We start from the raw sequence: 15,045 nt of genomic DNA, 5'->3' as shown, positions 1-15,045 counted from the left end.
CCCAAATCATCCCCTGCTGGATTTGCTTCAGGATTTGCAGGTGCATTACATGTTCAATTTTGTGAACGGCTATGACAGTATAAACTTAAAGGATCATATCTCATTGGGTTTTGATGATATTGGAGGGGAATTATGTGGGTATGTTGCATGTAAATTTCATGCATGTTCCAGCATCATAACAGCCATAGTTTAAGAACTCAGTATCGGCAATATCTCGGCCAGCCCAAAATTTTTGAAAAACTCGGAATCAGCAAAAACTTGGCAAAAAATTCGGCAATAAATTAGCACTTTTATCTAACATTTGAACATATGAAATTTCTTAAAATATTCTTAAAAATGCATACATACACCAAATTTGTAGAATATATAATAAATTGAAAATTTTAATAAAATAATAATAAATATTAAATAATTAAAATGTAATTTGTAAATAATAATTTTATAAACATTTATAACTAAAACACATAAAAAAAAAGAAAAATGGCGAATCATGGCTTTCAAGTGAAAAAGGCAGAGTAGGCTTTCAGCGAACAAATCAATAATCCCAAACCATCGTACGACGCAAGCAGAAACCGATGGATGAAACCGAAAAATCACAGCAAATCTAGGCTTTCGACCAAGTATCGAAGGTATAATGACTTCAAAATCCAAACAAAGAACAGCTTCTCAATCTTGGAGAAGGTAGAAGATCCTGAAGAACAATTCCGGCATACAACTTCGGATAATGCTCAAGCTAAATCCTATCTCATAAATCCAGTTTCCTCAAGTAGTTTGCGAGCTCAGTCTATCTTCACTATTGAGAAATTGGACAACCAATTTAAGGTCTTTAACCTAACTAAGTACGCTCAGCCTTTCAAATCCCAAACCCCACCTTCGGTAACAGGATCAAATCTGGTAGCGACTCTCGCACTTCTGCATTCTAGTAGGGTTAAACCTAATGAATCTCTGGCTAAAACATATAGGAGCTCTTATGTTCCCCCCCACCATCGGTCTATGGCCAAGGTTCCCAGAGTTCCACAAAACCCTAGTAATGCCCTAGATTCACAAAAGAGTACCAAAATTAGTGAGACACCCATCCACATCTCCAATGTGGAAATTGGAGAATTATGGGATGAATGCCAAAAAGTTGGAGTTTTTGCGATATGGAATGGCCCGAAGGAAGATATTGCTCTACTTGCTTATTGGTTGGAAGATAACTGTGAAGAACAGGTAAGTATCTCTCACTTTTCCGAAAGAATCCTTTACTTGAGATGTATGGATGAATCCATCAAAGATGAGTTCATATCTATTTCTGAATGTTTTTTTCAATGGGTTTTCGGTTAATTTTGTAAAATGGAGTCCAAATTTTAGTATAGAGGGGATAGATATTACAAGTCCCAGGTGGTACATCATTCAATCCTTACCACCAGAGCTGATCCAAATCGAGATCCTTAGGTCATTAGGGTCTACATTGGGAGATCTGATAGGCATTGACTCCTCATTTCAATATTGTAATAATGTGAAACTGCTCATCAGAACCAAGCTTAACCAACCAGTTCAAACTCATAGGAAGATTATAACCAACAAAGCATCCTATGACATAAATGTACAAATTTTTGAAGGAGAAATATCAGAAATTATTAAGTTTGATGATATCAGAAAAATCAGATTCAGAACCCTACCACTTACGTCAGACTTTCTTAGCATGTTCCCATGGATCAGAATTCAGAAAAAGAAATTGAGGTTAAGTTCGGCAATTCAAAAGACATCTTCAAAGTATAATTAGGAAGAGGAAAGTCCAATCGAGCATCTATAGGATGATAGGAATATCATGGAGAATTATAAGACTAATCCAGAAGCCAAAACAAGACTCAAATCAATTATAGTGGTGGAATCTGAAAAGAATCTGGACAGGACTCAAAAGAATAAGTCAAAAGCAAAACAGAGGTCGAAAAGTAGGAAAGAGGATAAAAAGAGTAATACAAAGCAAAATAGGTCTTCAAAAGAGATTAAAGGTTTAGAAGAATGTGAGATACAAAATGCTCAAAATCAGTCTGAATCTGGTGAGAAGGAAGAAAATTTGGTAAGACTTAAGCAACAAGACTCAGAAATTCCCCTCTGCAGGATATCAATGGACAATGACCTTAAAGGTACAGGTAAGGTAACTCCAGATTCAAAGGAAATATCTATTCAGCAATCCAAAGAAGTAGGGACGACAAGTCAAAACAATATGGAAGATATTGAGAATTCCTTATTATTTGAATTAAGTCCAAGTAATGAAGAAGTACACAAAGATCCGAAGGCAGATCTCAAAGGAGAGCAATGTCAGTTTCAAGTTTCAGAAGATAGAGATATAACTCCAGTCAGAGAGGTATGCAATAGATCTAAATTTTGGCAGACCCCAACAGAATATGATGGGTCACCATTTACTCCAGCTGACAACCAGAATGTTAAGGACCACAGTACAAAGACAACAGTAAGATCCATGGCAAACGAGCTCCTGAATTTCCTTAATAAGGACAGTGCTTTGGACTCAATTTTGGCAACTCAAAGATCAGAAGATTAGTTTCTTGAGCAGCCAACTGAGGAACTAGTTCAAGTATTTTGTCCTGAGAACATTAATAACAGCACAGAAGCTCAAAAGGAGGAATTAATGCAAAGAATACTTAAAACTGGAGGCAACAACTACACTTATGAAGATCTAAAGTGTGATTAACAGAAGATTGAGGATGAGGATAACAAGCAAGGTCAAATTCAGTCAAAAGAATATGCAAGGGATGCAGAGCAAGAAGGCAAAGGGACTCCTAAGATGAATAAAAAAGACCTGTATTTAGAGGAAAGAGATCAACCAAGCATAATAGACCAGATAATTAGAGAACTGGAAGCTGATGAAACAGAAGGAAAGTTCTGTGAGGAAAATTCTAGTGCTCAGAAGAACATGGAATATCTAGGGATACAGATGAATCATGGACTAAGCTCACCAAAATACAAGAGAGTGAAAGGGAAGAGATGCAGAAAGTCTTTGAAGGAACTCAAGGAAGCAGATGAACTCGGCAAGGAACAGCAGAAGATAGATCATTTACTTAATAACAGGAAGGGGAAGAACCTTCCCAAGGAGCCATGAGGATTACCACATGGAATGCTAGGGGCTTAAACGCCCCTAGCAAAAAAAGGTTACTAAAACAAAACCTTAAATTACTTGATTCGGATATTATTTTAGTACAGGAAACAAAATTAAGTGAGACAGAAGGATTGAACTTAAAAAAGATGCTTGGTTTCTGGAGCTCCACATTTCATGAATCAGCAGGAGCCTCTGGGGGTCTTGGAACCCTAGGAAAGTGTCTATAGATCTCCTCAATTGCAATCATAATTGGATCAGCGTAAGGGTTCAGAGTCTGAAATCTTATCTTCATTTCCTATTAATTAATGTATATGGACCAATAAGTAATTTAGGAAAGAAAAGGGTCTAGGATGAAATTAGTTCTGTTATGAATAAACATATCAATGATTCATGCCTAGTAGGTGTTGACTTTAATACTATCTTAAATTTATTTGAAAATGCAGGTGGTATCCACCATCTCTCGCAAGCCTCATTGGTCTTCAAAGAGTGGTGTGATGGACATAATCTAATTAATATCCCAATCAATAATGGGAAGTATACTTGGAACAATAGAAGGAAAGATTTTGCATATATAGCAGAAAAACTAGACAAATTTTTCTTTAAAGAAGATTTGCATGGGAATAATTTTAGCATTCATTCTACCATTTTGCCAATTGTTGGGTTAGATCATTACCCAGTTAGACTGGAACTTGTAGAGCCATTGAAACCAACAAGGAACCCATTTAAATGTGAAAAAATGTGGTTTTTAGACCCAAATTTCAATAAAAATCTAAAAGAATGGTGGGATCAAGATAACTTCGAATCCTCCAAGATGTTCATTTTTGTTTCAAAAATGAAGATGATGAAAGAACGGATCCTTAAATGGAACAAAGAACAAAGAAAGGCATGAATAATGAAGGGTATATGTTAGAAAAATAATTACTTGCCAAGCAGGAGGACATATTAACCAAAGAAGAAATATTTTCAAGATAGAAATCTAGGGAGAATTGGTTAGATGAAGGGGATCGGAACAAAAAATTCTTTCACAACTCTACCCTATACAACAAATCAAAGAATAAAATAACTAGTATTAGAAATACAAAGGGATTCCTCACTGAGAATCCATGTGAAATAGCAAACACTTTTGTTACACATTATCAAGGGATTCTAAATAATTTTTAAGGGTCTAACAAGGAGGCGCAAGTTGAATTACTCAAATTCATTCCAAAAGTAATTACTCCCGACGATAACAAATTCCTAAATAAAGCTATTACTTTGGAAGAAGTTAGAGAGGTTTTTAATATGAACCTCAGCAAATCCCCAGGCTCGGACGGCTTTCAGGCTTTCTTCTATCAGAAATGTTGGGACATTATCAAAGAAGACCTATTGAAAGCCATTGAAGCCTCAAGGAATGGTGGAGCTCTGTTATCATAAATTAATTATTCCTTCCTAACTTTGATCCACAAAAAATATGATCTTGAAACTGTTGGGGACTATAGACCTATTGCTCTCTGCAACACTATTTATAAGATCTTAGCAAAGAGACTCAAGGTCTTTCTCCCGAAGATAATCTCGAAGGACCAAATAGGTTTTGTTCCAGGTAGATCTATTCTTGATGGTATCATCACTATTCAAGAAACCATTCATTCTGCTTCTAAGAGTAAAGAGCTGTGTATGTTCATGAAACTTGATATTCAAAAAGCTTATGACATGGTTGACTGGAGATTCCTCTATAAGGTGCTCGAAATGTTTGGTTTCTCGCATCAATGGATCAATCTCATCTTCAAATTCATCTCTACTCCCAAAATTTCAGTCCTAATTAATGGAACACCTGAGGGCTTTTTTGAAATATCAAGGGGCATCAGACAAGGTGATTCTTTATCCCCCTCCCTCTTCATTATTATGGCAGAAGCCTTTGGAAGAGCGATGTCAGATGCCTACAACAAACAGGTAATCTCCAATATCACTATGGCAAGTAATATGCCCAACATCACACATCAATAATATGCTGATGGTACTATCCTGCCTAGTAAAAGTACAGTCAAAGAAGCCTTGAATTTAAAATCTATAATTAATTCCTATATGGCAGCATGTAGTCAAAAATTAAATAAGGACAAATCAGAGATCTATTTCTTAAACACTAATAAAGAAGTAGAAGACCAAATCTGCAAAGTGATGGGATTCAATAAAGGTCAATTTCCTTGTACATATTTGGGCATCGCTTTGGAAAAAGGTTCTAAATCCAACAAGATCTGGTAGAACACCATTGAAAAAGTTGATGCTAGGATTGGGAGTTGGAAAGACAAATGGCTCTCAAAGGCTGGAAAAAGTACAAAAATTAAATCGGTTCTATCAGCCGTCCCTACCTTTCCTCTTTCATGTCTCCCCCTTTCTAAGAGTTCATTGAGCAAATTGGAATCGAAGCTTAGAAACTTCCTTTGGAAGGACTACGAAGAGGATAAGAAACTAGCTCTTGTTAAATGGGAGAATATATGCAAACCTAACGAGCTGGGTGGTCTTGGGATTAAGAACCTACAATGGCAAAATGAAGCCTTAGGTGCTAAACTTATCTGGTGTTTGTTTAAAGGAAGAAACTAGAAATGGGCCAAAAATTTATACAATAAGTACCTTAATGCAGATGATCCTCTGTCGATCTTTAGAATGAGGAACCTCCCCAAGGGATCTGAAAGCTGGAATTTCATGACAAAGTGCCGTCACATTATCAGCAAATTCCTATCCTGGGATGTAGGATTGGGTGGTGAGGCCTTATTTTGGGAAGATTCTTGGGATGGTTTCCCCCTGATAGCCTCCAAACCCTTCCCCTCAGACCTCAAAGACAAATTAGTATCCATTTGGGGAGATAAAGTAAGGGATGATAAGATGAAAATCTCCTCTGAAAGACCAGTCAAATGGGTGTGGAAACCTTTGAATGGAGTTGGGATAGACTCCAAGGAAAGAGAGGCTTATGAAAAGATTTTATTTGACAGGAGAGTTAAGCAAACCAAGAGGAAAGACGAACTTATTTGGGTAGCTTCGAAGGATGGCAAATACAGTGTAAGGAATGGATACAATACCCTAATTCATTCACAAAGATGGGATCATATAGAAATTCCTCTCAATCTATGTTGGGATGCTGCTTGCCTGCCCAAGTCAAGCTTCTTTCTATGGTTGGCCTCTCAAAATAGGATTTTGACAGAAGATAGGCTTCATAGATTTGGCTTTCAAGGCCCATCCAAGTGTGTTCTATGTAAAAATAATATCGAGGATGTAGACCACTTATTATATAGATGTCCATTCTCCCAATCCTGTTGGGAATGGCTTAGACTAAAGTTGCGATGATCATCCCATTTATCGAGATCCTTTTCCGAGCTCCTGAAAGGATGGCCAACTAATGTGGTTAAGGGGATATATAACAAACTCTGGAACATATGCCCAACTATTGTGTCCTCGAAAATCTGGAAGGAGAGAAACAAACGCATTTTTTGAGATGCAGAAATGGCGATGGAAGGATTACTTCTTAAGATAGAAGTTAGCATTGTGGAAGTCACTAATTCACATCTCAAGAAGGTTAGGAAAGAGGAAGGTTCCCTTTCCGCTTGGGATGGACTCATGAAGAAGAACTGGAGTAAGCTAATCAACCTGCCCCTAGTATATACCAAGAGCAGCAAGAAGGCTAGGGAAGATTGTAAATGGTCTCCTCCCCCACATGGATGTTATAAACTCAATTTCGACGAAGCAGCCCAAGGCAATCCGGGAAAGGCAAGTATTGGTTGTACTATAAACTAGCTTATATTATATATTTATATATATATATATATATATATATATATATATATATATATATATATATATATATATATATATATATATATATATATAAGCCGAGAGATATCCTTCTCGAGGCGCCTATTTTCATAATTCCATAATTTTCATCATTGCATATTTATGTGAGTCTAAGAGGATTCAAGATTCTTGATCTGCCTCATTTTTACTTCCATTTCCTCTCTGTAATTTTCGCGATTTTAATTATAATAATATTTAGTCTATTTCTATTTTGTTTTTCTGACATGTAAATAAATGTCAAATTTTTTTCAAAATGGAAAATATTTATATTGAAGATTGCTGCGATTGTAGAAAGCCTATCGGCTTAATGATGATTCAGGCAACTGGATTGCCAAAAAAGCATCATCGATTCGGCCTACAACCAACAATCTAGCTGAATTAGAAGCCTTGGAAAAAGGCCTCCTTCTATGTCTCGAGTTAGGATTGACAAAAGTCATTATAGAAGGTGATTCGAAGATTATCCTCAATGCAATTAGGAAATGGGCTACCCCAAATTGGGTACTAAACTCTAGACTTAGCGATGTTCTTACGCTTATTGATCAGCTCGAAGATTCTAGGATATGCCATATATTCCAAGAAGGGAACCAGAAGGCGGATGCTTTAGCAAACAAAGGAGCGGACGGTATAAATCTCCAAGTTATTAAAGGTTCATAGCATATACACATTTTGAGCTTTCATGGCCCTAGGCTTATTTCAAACTTTCTTCTTAATTTGTTACCCTATGTTATAATAGGTCATTTGCGCTAAGATCATAGTACAGAGGACCCTTTTCACTTTGGGGAGCAGTCCTTTATTTGACATAAGTAATTGGTAGTGTTTATAGATTTTTACATAGTGTGTTTTAATAGTCCACCACCTTTGCAAATCATTATGAAAGATGAAACTTGCCTTTCGGATGTCTAGGTGGCTGATCATCATTTTTGGAACTAGCTTATTTACCTCATCCTCTATGTTTAGCCCGTGCCTCGGGCTGCTGGCATCACCTTAACATGAGGTCATTCTAGGAGGTTTCTAGATCTTATGGTCTGGGTTATTTATATCCATGTCGCTGTCAATGCCCTCGGTTAGTTTTGTCTTCTATGCAATGGATTCCAACGTTTATGTTTTCCACACAATGAAGGCTCACACCATGGCATTTTGTGGTAATGTTAAGCCAGAGCAGTGGAGTAGAATTTTGAACCCTCTGGATGACATGGCCAGGATGGCCGTGAGCAAAGCCATTGGAGAAGGTGTCTTTGACTACAGCTTTACCTAGAGAACAAATAGCGATATAATTGGTTCCTTCATTGGATGCATGGCTAGAGCAAGGATCAAACCGAAAGCAATCATCCAACTCTGTTGCAGCACTTTCAACCCTACATGGAGGAAGGGGCTTGAACATGCGGTTAGAAGCATTGACAACAAATTACGAATACCGCTGCTAGAGAGATACATGAAGCTTCCACCTGGCTCTCTAGAGCTAGAGGTCACTTTTCGCCGACCCTCACTGGTTGTTCACGAAAATTATGCTTTTTATAGGGAATGGCCTAGGATGGAGGCCAACATCCATTTCCTGCTCGGAAGGATGGGAATTGTGGCAGACAAGAACAAATCTTGGCTTACGAATTATCTCAACACCGTCAATGCATACATCGAACCTGGGATTACCTTTGAGAATTTGGATGCCCTTAACTTCGTTACACCTAACACAGAGAAGACAAGCAAGGCGAAGTTCGACTTCGAATTCCCCCCAAATTTTCAAGCAAAAAATCCCAATGAAGTCTCTGCGGTCATAATGGTATATCGAAAATAAGAAATCTTGGGTGCTTAGTCAGATAGTATGTAATGTGGATGGGAAGGGGTAGGTTGTATGTAATAGTGTTAGTATCTGGTTTAGTGATTATAGTATCTACTTTAGTTTATTCAGAACTGAAAGCGATAAATTTGTTATGAAAAGCAACATATCATAGTATGTTATATGTATTCGTTCACAGCAATCGTAAGGAGAATTTTGCATCTCCTTTATTTTGTACCTGGCATCAACAATTATAATAATAATATATCGATATATCGTTTTTGTAGCTACTCCTTCAATTTCTTATGGTTTTGTTTTTAATCTGATGATGGTTTGCGAATTTGCATGAATTTTTCAGCTTATGGTTCGTCCTTATGATGCATCATTTGGTTTTAAAGAAATTTTGGTTAAGGTTTAGATAATGGGTACTCTACTAGTCTCAAATTAATCAAATAATGAGATTGTGATCTGGTATTTTCACGATGCTCTGTTTCAGCATGATATTGATCTTATGAGGTAGATTCCAGATTGGATAGTAATTTGGTTTGTCAAAGTAACTTGTTTGTTTTAGATGCAGATGGTAGGATCAAATAGATAATTAAAGGGTTGGGTGTTTCTCTCCCACTCGGATCATGATTTTTTAATAAGTGGATATGGATTGCAAGAAATTCTGACGGCTCTAGCCCTTCTCTTTTTTTATTATTTCCAGATAGTAGATATTGGTGGCTTGTTTTGCAGTAATATTTATCCTCTCTTATTAAGCATTATCACTAATGGATTCGAGTATTATTAGGTATGTTAAACTAGTGTAGAGTCATCATTCCATGCGTAGGTTAGTATTAGGAGCAGGAATGGAATTCTGATAAGTATATATGCTCACTGTGGTAACCATCCCAATTTCGGAGGTCTAGCTTTTAATGTTGGACTGATGTTGGATGTTGGCCTCTATGATAAGAAGGTTTATGACTTAAAGAAATTTCTGGGCAATGCTTTTATTTTCTTACAAGAATATTCAGGTAGATGCCTAACTCTCCTTCTATGGTTATGACTGTGCTTTATGTATAGAGGTTAGGATAACTCTATTTTTGGATTCTACATTAAACTTCTCATAAAAGATTCTTCCAACTTTATTTAGAGATTAAAAGGTTTTGGCTTATTATGACGTAATTTTATTAACCAGATTGTTTGGAGTGATCAGACAAGGACAATATATTCAGATTTTGTATTTGCAAGAGAAGTTTTATACCCTCGTCAATAGGTGATCAGGTATATTAAGGAATGTAATTCTTTCATATTGCTCATCATCATTTGATTTTGGTTGTATTGTACCATGGATTTTTGGACTAAGGTATGCCCCTTTTACTTTGTAATAATAAAGGAATATGGTCTCAGGCTAGACTGGAGGTTTTATTTCCCTGTTCTTTCCTACCAATGCCCATTTGAACGAAGGAACGCTATTGTAATTGTTTTTTTAATTTTAATAAATACTATTATGGCCTATGGCCGTTTACTGATCAAAAAAAATATTATAAACATTTATTATTAAATATTTAATATATATTAATAAGGTTCAATTAATAAAATTGAAATATAATATTCTATAATATGATTATATTTTAATCTAACAATTTATACTAATTAAATGTAACATTTTAAATTTATATTATCAAAAATTTGATATATCAAATTTAATAGAATATGATTTATGTTTCATAAGTTTTATAGAAACATATTAATGAAGTCCTAACCCATATCGAATTTTAGAAAACGCCTACGAAACCAAAATAAAAATGAAACAAAAGGCATCATTGATCATAGCTTATGTCACGACATAGTGTAACGTGGAAGGATTTAGTAATGGTCTGTGAAGCTACGTCTTCATCGACACTGAGGTTACAATCTGCCTCATTAACCCTTTTCTGGTTACACGCGATTTTAATTAAAAATACACACAGCAATTTATTGGAAATACCATTGCCACGTTTTCCAACATTTAAATCTTTTTTCCCGCTGACTTGTGATAGCTCACGATTTTGGCGTTATTTTGCCGATATTTTAAACTATGGTAATAGCAATACATTTGATGTAATAGCCATGCATGTTTTATATTAGAATCATTTTCAATTAGATTTTTCTTTGAAATCACTTATTTTCTATACATAAACTTGATTTTTTTTTTAATCATTTCAATTCTTTTCTTCAAACTTCAAAAGGCAAAACAATCAACAAACCCTATTTTTATTTTGAAGAAAATTACGAACCCTACATTATAGTTTGGAGCAACCAAGCTTTTTTTGTATCAGCTTATAAATGAAAATACACATGTTAATTTTTTGTAATTATGTCGTATTGCATCAGCTTTGAGCTTTTGAAAGTCATATTTTTCACAATATCTAGTTCTACTGGTCAAGGACAAGTTTTGGACCATGACTCCACCCCAATAACACTAGATGAGGTCGATCCACAATCTGACTGGATCACTAAGGCTACAGGTCTTGTCTTTAGTGACAGGGACCTTGATCAGATCGACCAAGCAAATAGAGAGGTTGAGGTTGTAGCCATGGGCAGAAGAGGAGGATAGAGCACAAGCAAACACAAGCACACTTAATGTTGGTAAGCGTGGCACAGAGTCACAAGCATATAATATGGTTGATGAATCATTTAGAACCTACCTTAGATGCCCACATATGAGGGATGCAAGCTCCTCCAAGCCATAGACTTGTAGATTTATTTTTTATATATGCTTGGAACATTTTATATCATGGACATCATATTCCATGAGTTTTTTATACATTCGACAAAATGTATATAATTAAGTTTTCTAATTCCTTCAGCTATAGTTTGCATCTATACTTATGTGAACAATGTATACTTGTGTATGTGGTCAAATTAGCTTCTATTTGATGAGGTTATTGTGTCTTTGAAGTTGTTTCAAACAAGAGTATGAAACAAGTTTTAAATCCTCAAAAATCTCGAAAGTTCTTGGGTTTTTCATTTTGTTGAGACCAAGTTTGGTTGCTATACTATAAACACAAGAATATATAAGTAAGCTCTCAAAATCACAAAAACCAAAACATTACATCCTTTTCATTCAAAATGCAAGAAAGGGCAAAAGAGCCCAAAATATCCAAACTTACTAGCTTCTTTTTTCTTCTAAATCATGTTTTTCACCCTTAGCTAAATTTGTGAGGATAAGAACCTCTATTTTCTTTGCTTCACACCTATTGAGCGTTGAGTACGCATACTCTTTTCAGTAAAACTTTCACATCCAAATTAAATTTTCTGGCATGTTTGAATCTTTCTTAAAAAGTTACTCGTGAAATACATTTGGATTCTTTTGAAGAACAAACAATAGGAAATGTCGATATTAAAGATGCTCACTCACAACATCTGAAATGATCAAGTATTGCTGCACCTTCCTAAACAATGAATTTTACATTTAGAAACTGTCATCTCTCAAGACTTATGAGGTTTAATGGTGGCTCAAGCACAAATAAAAACACAGATAGGCTCAAATTTTCAACAATAAGAAAAGGTACTTCACAATTCATGATAAATCTAATTAACAAATATCAAAGTAAGCATAAAAACGTGAAACAGCCAAAATCATTTGAATGGAATGCACGTCATCAATTGAAATGTATTTGCATGTTGAATACATGTCATCGTGCTCACTAATCATAGTCAATCAAGTTGAACATTCGACTTTGTAGGTAACTCATCTTTTTTCTTGGCAAACACTCAATCACTCGATAATAATGCACAGAAGAACTGCAGCTTTGGTGCTGCTCATGCTGAGAGACCCTTGCAAAGCTTGCAACAATGTGGCTGCCTATTTATATAATAGGTAAGCTTTTTTAATAAATAACAAGAATGATGATTTACAAATAATTTAGCTGGGAGTTTTCATTACGCGGGATTCGACCAGTATGTTTTAAGGCATCTCAATATAAACTCTGTAAGTGATCATTTACAATACATTGCATTGGATGTTTTAAGGAATCTCGCTATAACCACTTGTAGTAAATCACTTGCATTACTTTACACTGAGATGTTTTATAGAATCTCAATATAACCTATGTAAGTGCTCAGCCACAATAAAACGGCCCTCTAACTTTGAATTCAGCTAGTTTTATGATAACTTGTAACGTTCAGTTCTACTTGCTTGGAAGACAACTCCTTTAGGGATCAAAAGCTCTGTCGGCTAAACCCCCAATGCTCATTTTTAGTGTTCCATGACTTTGAGGTAAAAACCTAGGTCATTTTCATGGCCACACCGTGTTTGAGCCACAGCTAATTCAAAATTTGGTTTTCCAAAATTACACGACTTAGCAATTTAATCGCATGCATGCTAATTTAAAAGTTGATATTTTACCTATAAACATTGTCCCAGCTTGAAGCTTTACTCATTTGAAGAAGAAGAAGAAGAATTACAGGTAAAAAAGTTAAAAGGGGAGAGTACCTGTCATTTCCAAGTCAATCCATACGAGAGGGCGCCTAAGCGGCGGAGGGAATGAGTGTGAAGAAGTGTTCTTGCCATTCCCGTCCCTCTTCTCCGCAGATTCAAGCGACATGTTTGAGAAATTCCTGCTCGTTCTATCCATTGAACCGCCCAAACCACTAGAGTAGAGGTGAGTGTGAAATATCAATAGCAGAGGATTGGAACCCAAATTTCACATCATCTCGACCCAACCCTCGGATGGCTTCTTCCTCACGTTAGATAATTCATAGCCTATCGAATATATATACGAAACCAATGCCACCTCCACACGCTATAAGATTTGACAATCAGTTCGCGCCAAGAGACGCATAAAACAGAGAATATCGTTCGTCCCCCCATCCTCCGTTTCAAAAAAGGAAACTGCCCATATAATTTTTTCTCTTTCGAACCGCCGCTGTCCCACTAGCCCTTTCTTTTTCTTTTTCTTTTTCTTTTTCTTTTCTTCTTTTTTTGTTTTTTTTGGGTTTTGAAATAAATAGAAACAAGAATGCAAAACGTTAAAGTTCCTATCTAACATCATGTTCTAATGCTGCTGCTGCTTATTAGTGTTTTTTGTTTAAAATTAAGGCAGTTTTATGTTTTAATGAGAAATTAAAATTGTTTAAAAAAGGATAATATAGAATCTTTTTCTGTTAAAGTGGAGCAGCTATTTTGTAGCCAATGAAATAAGCTGGGGAAACATGTGGGAGGCTGAAAATAGGCAGTCATTGCTTATTAAAAAAACTGCCACATGTCTTCATAAAAAAAATTTCCTCCTTTTTGAACTATCAAAATAATTAGTTTGGATTTTTTTAATTTTAAAATCAATAAAAATTGTTGCTTAAAAATCAACAGTAAAATAAGCCACTGCATGGGGCCACTACTTAGCTCCACAAATTTCTCTTATAAAAGTTGAGCAACCATTTCTAGCTAAAATAATCTAAGTAGTGGCATGAGAACATGTTGTAAGTACAATTTTTACATATTAAAAGTAGCAATTTAGATAGTGTTTTATACATTGGATATGCAATAGGATAAAGCATGTGCAATTTTTCATTGTATTTCAATAATAGTTTACATTAGCAAAGCATCTACTCAATCATGTTATAGCAAAAGTATGTCTCATAGCAAATCAATGCATATACATTATTTCATTTTACACATATGACACAAAGAGTGTACTTGGATATGAGACTCATGCATATGCATTATTTGATTACACGCCTTACTTTATATTAACTGGTATCTTTTGTAACTACCATTAATTATTGCTTGATATGTCATTATAGCTATTCATGATACTTGCAAATTTCATTTTGTGCATGTTAGTATATTGTAATTATGTCTCATAATAACTTGTCTTTCATATTTTAAATAAATGATAATTTGTGACTAATCATATTTACCTTTTGTTTTGACAAATTGTTCAATCTCCATTTGTCACAACATGATTGATGCATTGTTCTAGTTTAACGTGAATTGACCTTTCATGATGAAATCTTGGAGGATAAAGATGAACTTTGATTTGTCTTATGTGTAGTCCTCAACTTTTGTGTCTTTCAGGCTTGGTAGTAGTTGTTCAACAATGGATTTGTCTATTGAACACTGGATGATTTGTTTGTTTTCAGTTGTGATGATAGTCTTTAGGTATAATGAATATACATATGGAACCTCTTGATTGCATCTATTGCAATGAGTTGTTTTGTCTTATAGCATTCCATAATTCTCAAAATTTTAAGTTGCATTGGGAACAAAATGCATGAAATGGATTTGTGAATGAGTTGGCTACTTTGAGAACCCCATCAACCTACAAGATATGTTTTGATATTAATGTAACTTGTGTATGAATTAATTAGTAGTTGAAGTGTT

The 15,045-nt window shown here is 35.3% G+C and overlaps 1 protein-coding gene across 4 annotated transcripts in view; it reads right to left on the bottom strand.

Annotated features, from left to right (window-relative positions):
• The window catches only part of LOC149561940 (oligoribonuclease-like), a 65,983-nt gene extending 52,569 nt beyond the window's left edge, over positions 1-13,414 (bottom strand). For all 4 annotated transcript variants that reach the window (XM_089825462.1, XM_089825460.1, XM_089825461.1 and 1 more), the window contains exon 1: positions 13,159-13,414. In XM_089825462.1, the coding sequence (XP_089681588.1) occupies positions 13,159-13,300 (142 nt within the window). In that variant the 5' untranslated portion in view covers positions 13,301-13,414. The remainder of the gene's footprint in view (positions 1-13,158) is intronic.
• Positions 13,415-15,045: the final 1,631 nt, after the last annotated feature.

This window comes from Cupressus sempervirens, chromosome 4, assembly GCF_028749045.1.
Source record: "Cupressus sempervirens isolate cs-2001-9-10 chromosome 4, ASM2874904v1, whole genome shotgun sequence".
Lineage (NCBI taxonomy): Eukaryota > Viridiplantae > Streptophyta > Pinopsida > Cupressales > Cupressaceae > Cupressus > Cupressus sempervirens.
The sequence above is the reverse complement of the archived record's forward strand: the minus strand, read 5'-3'. Positions and strand labels throughout refer to the sequence as shown.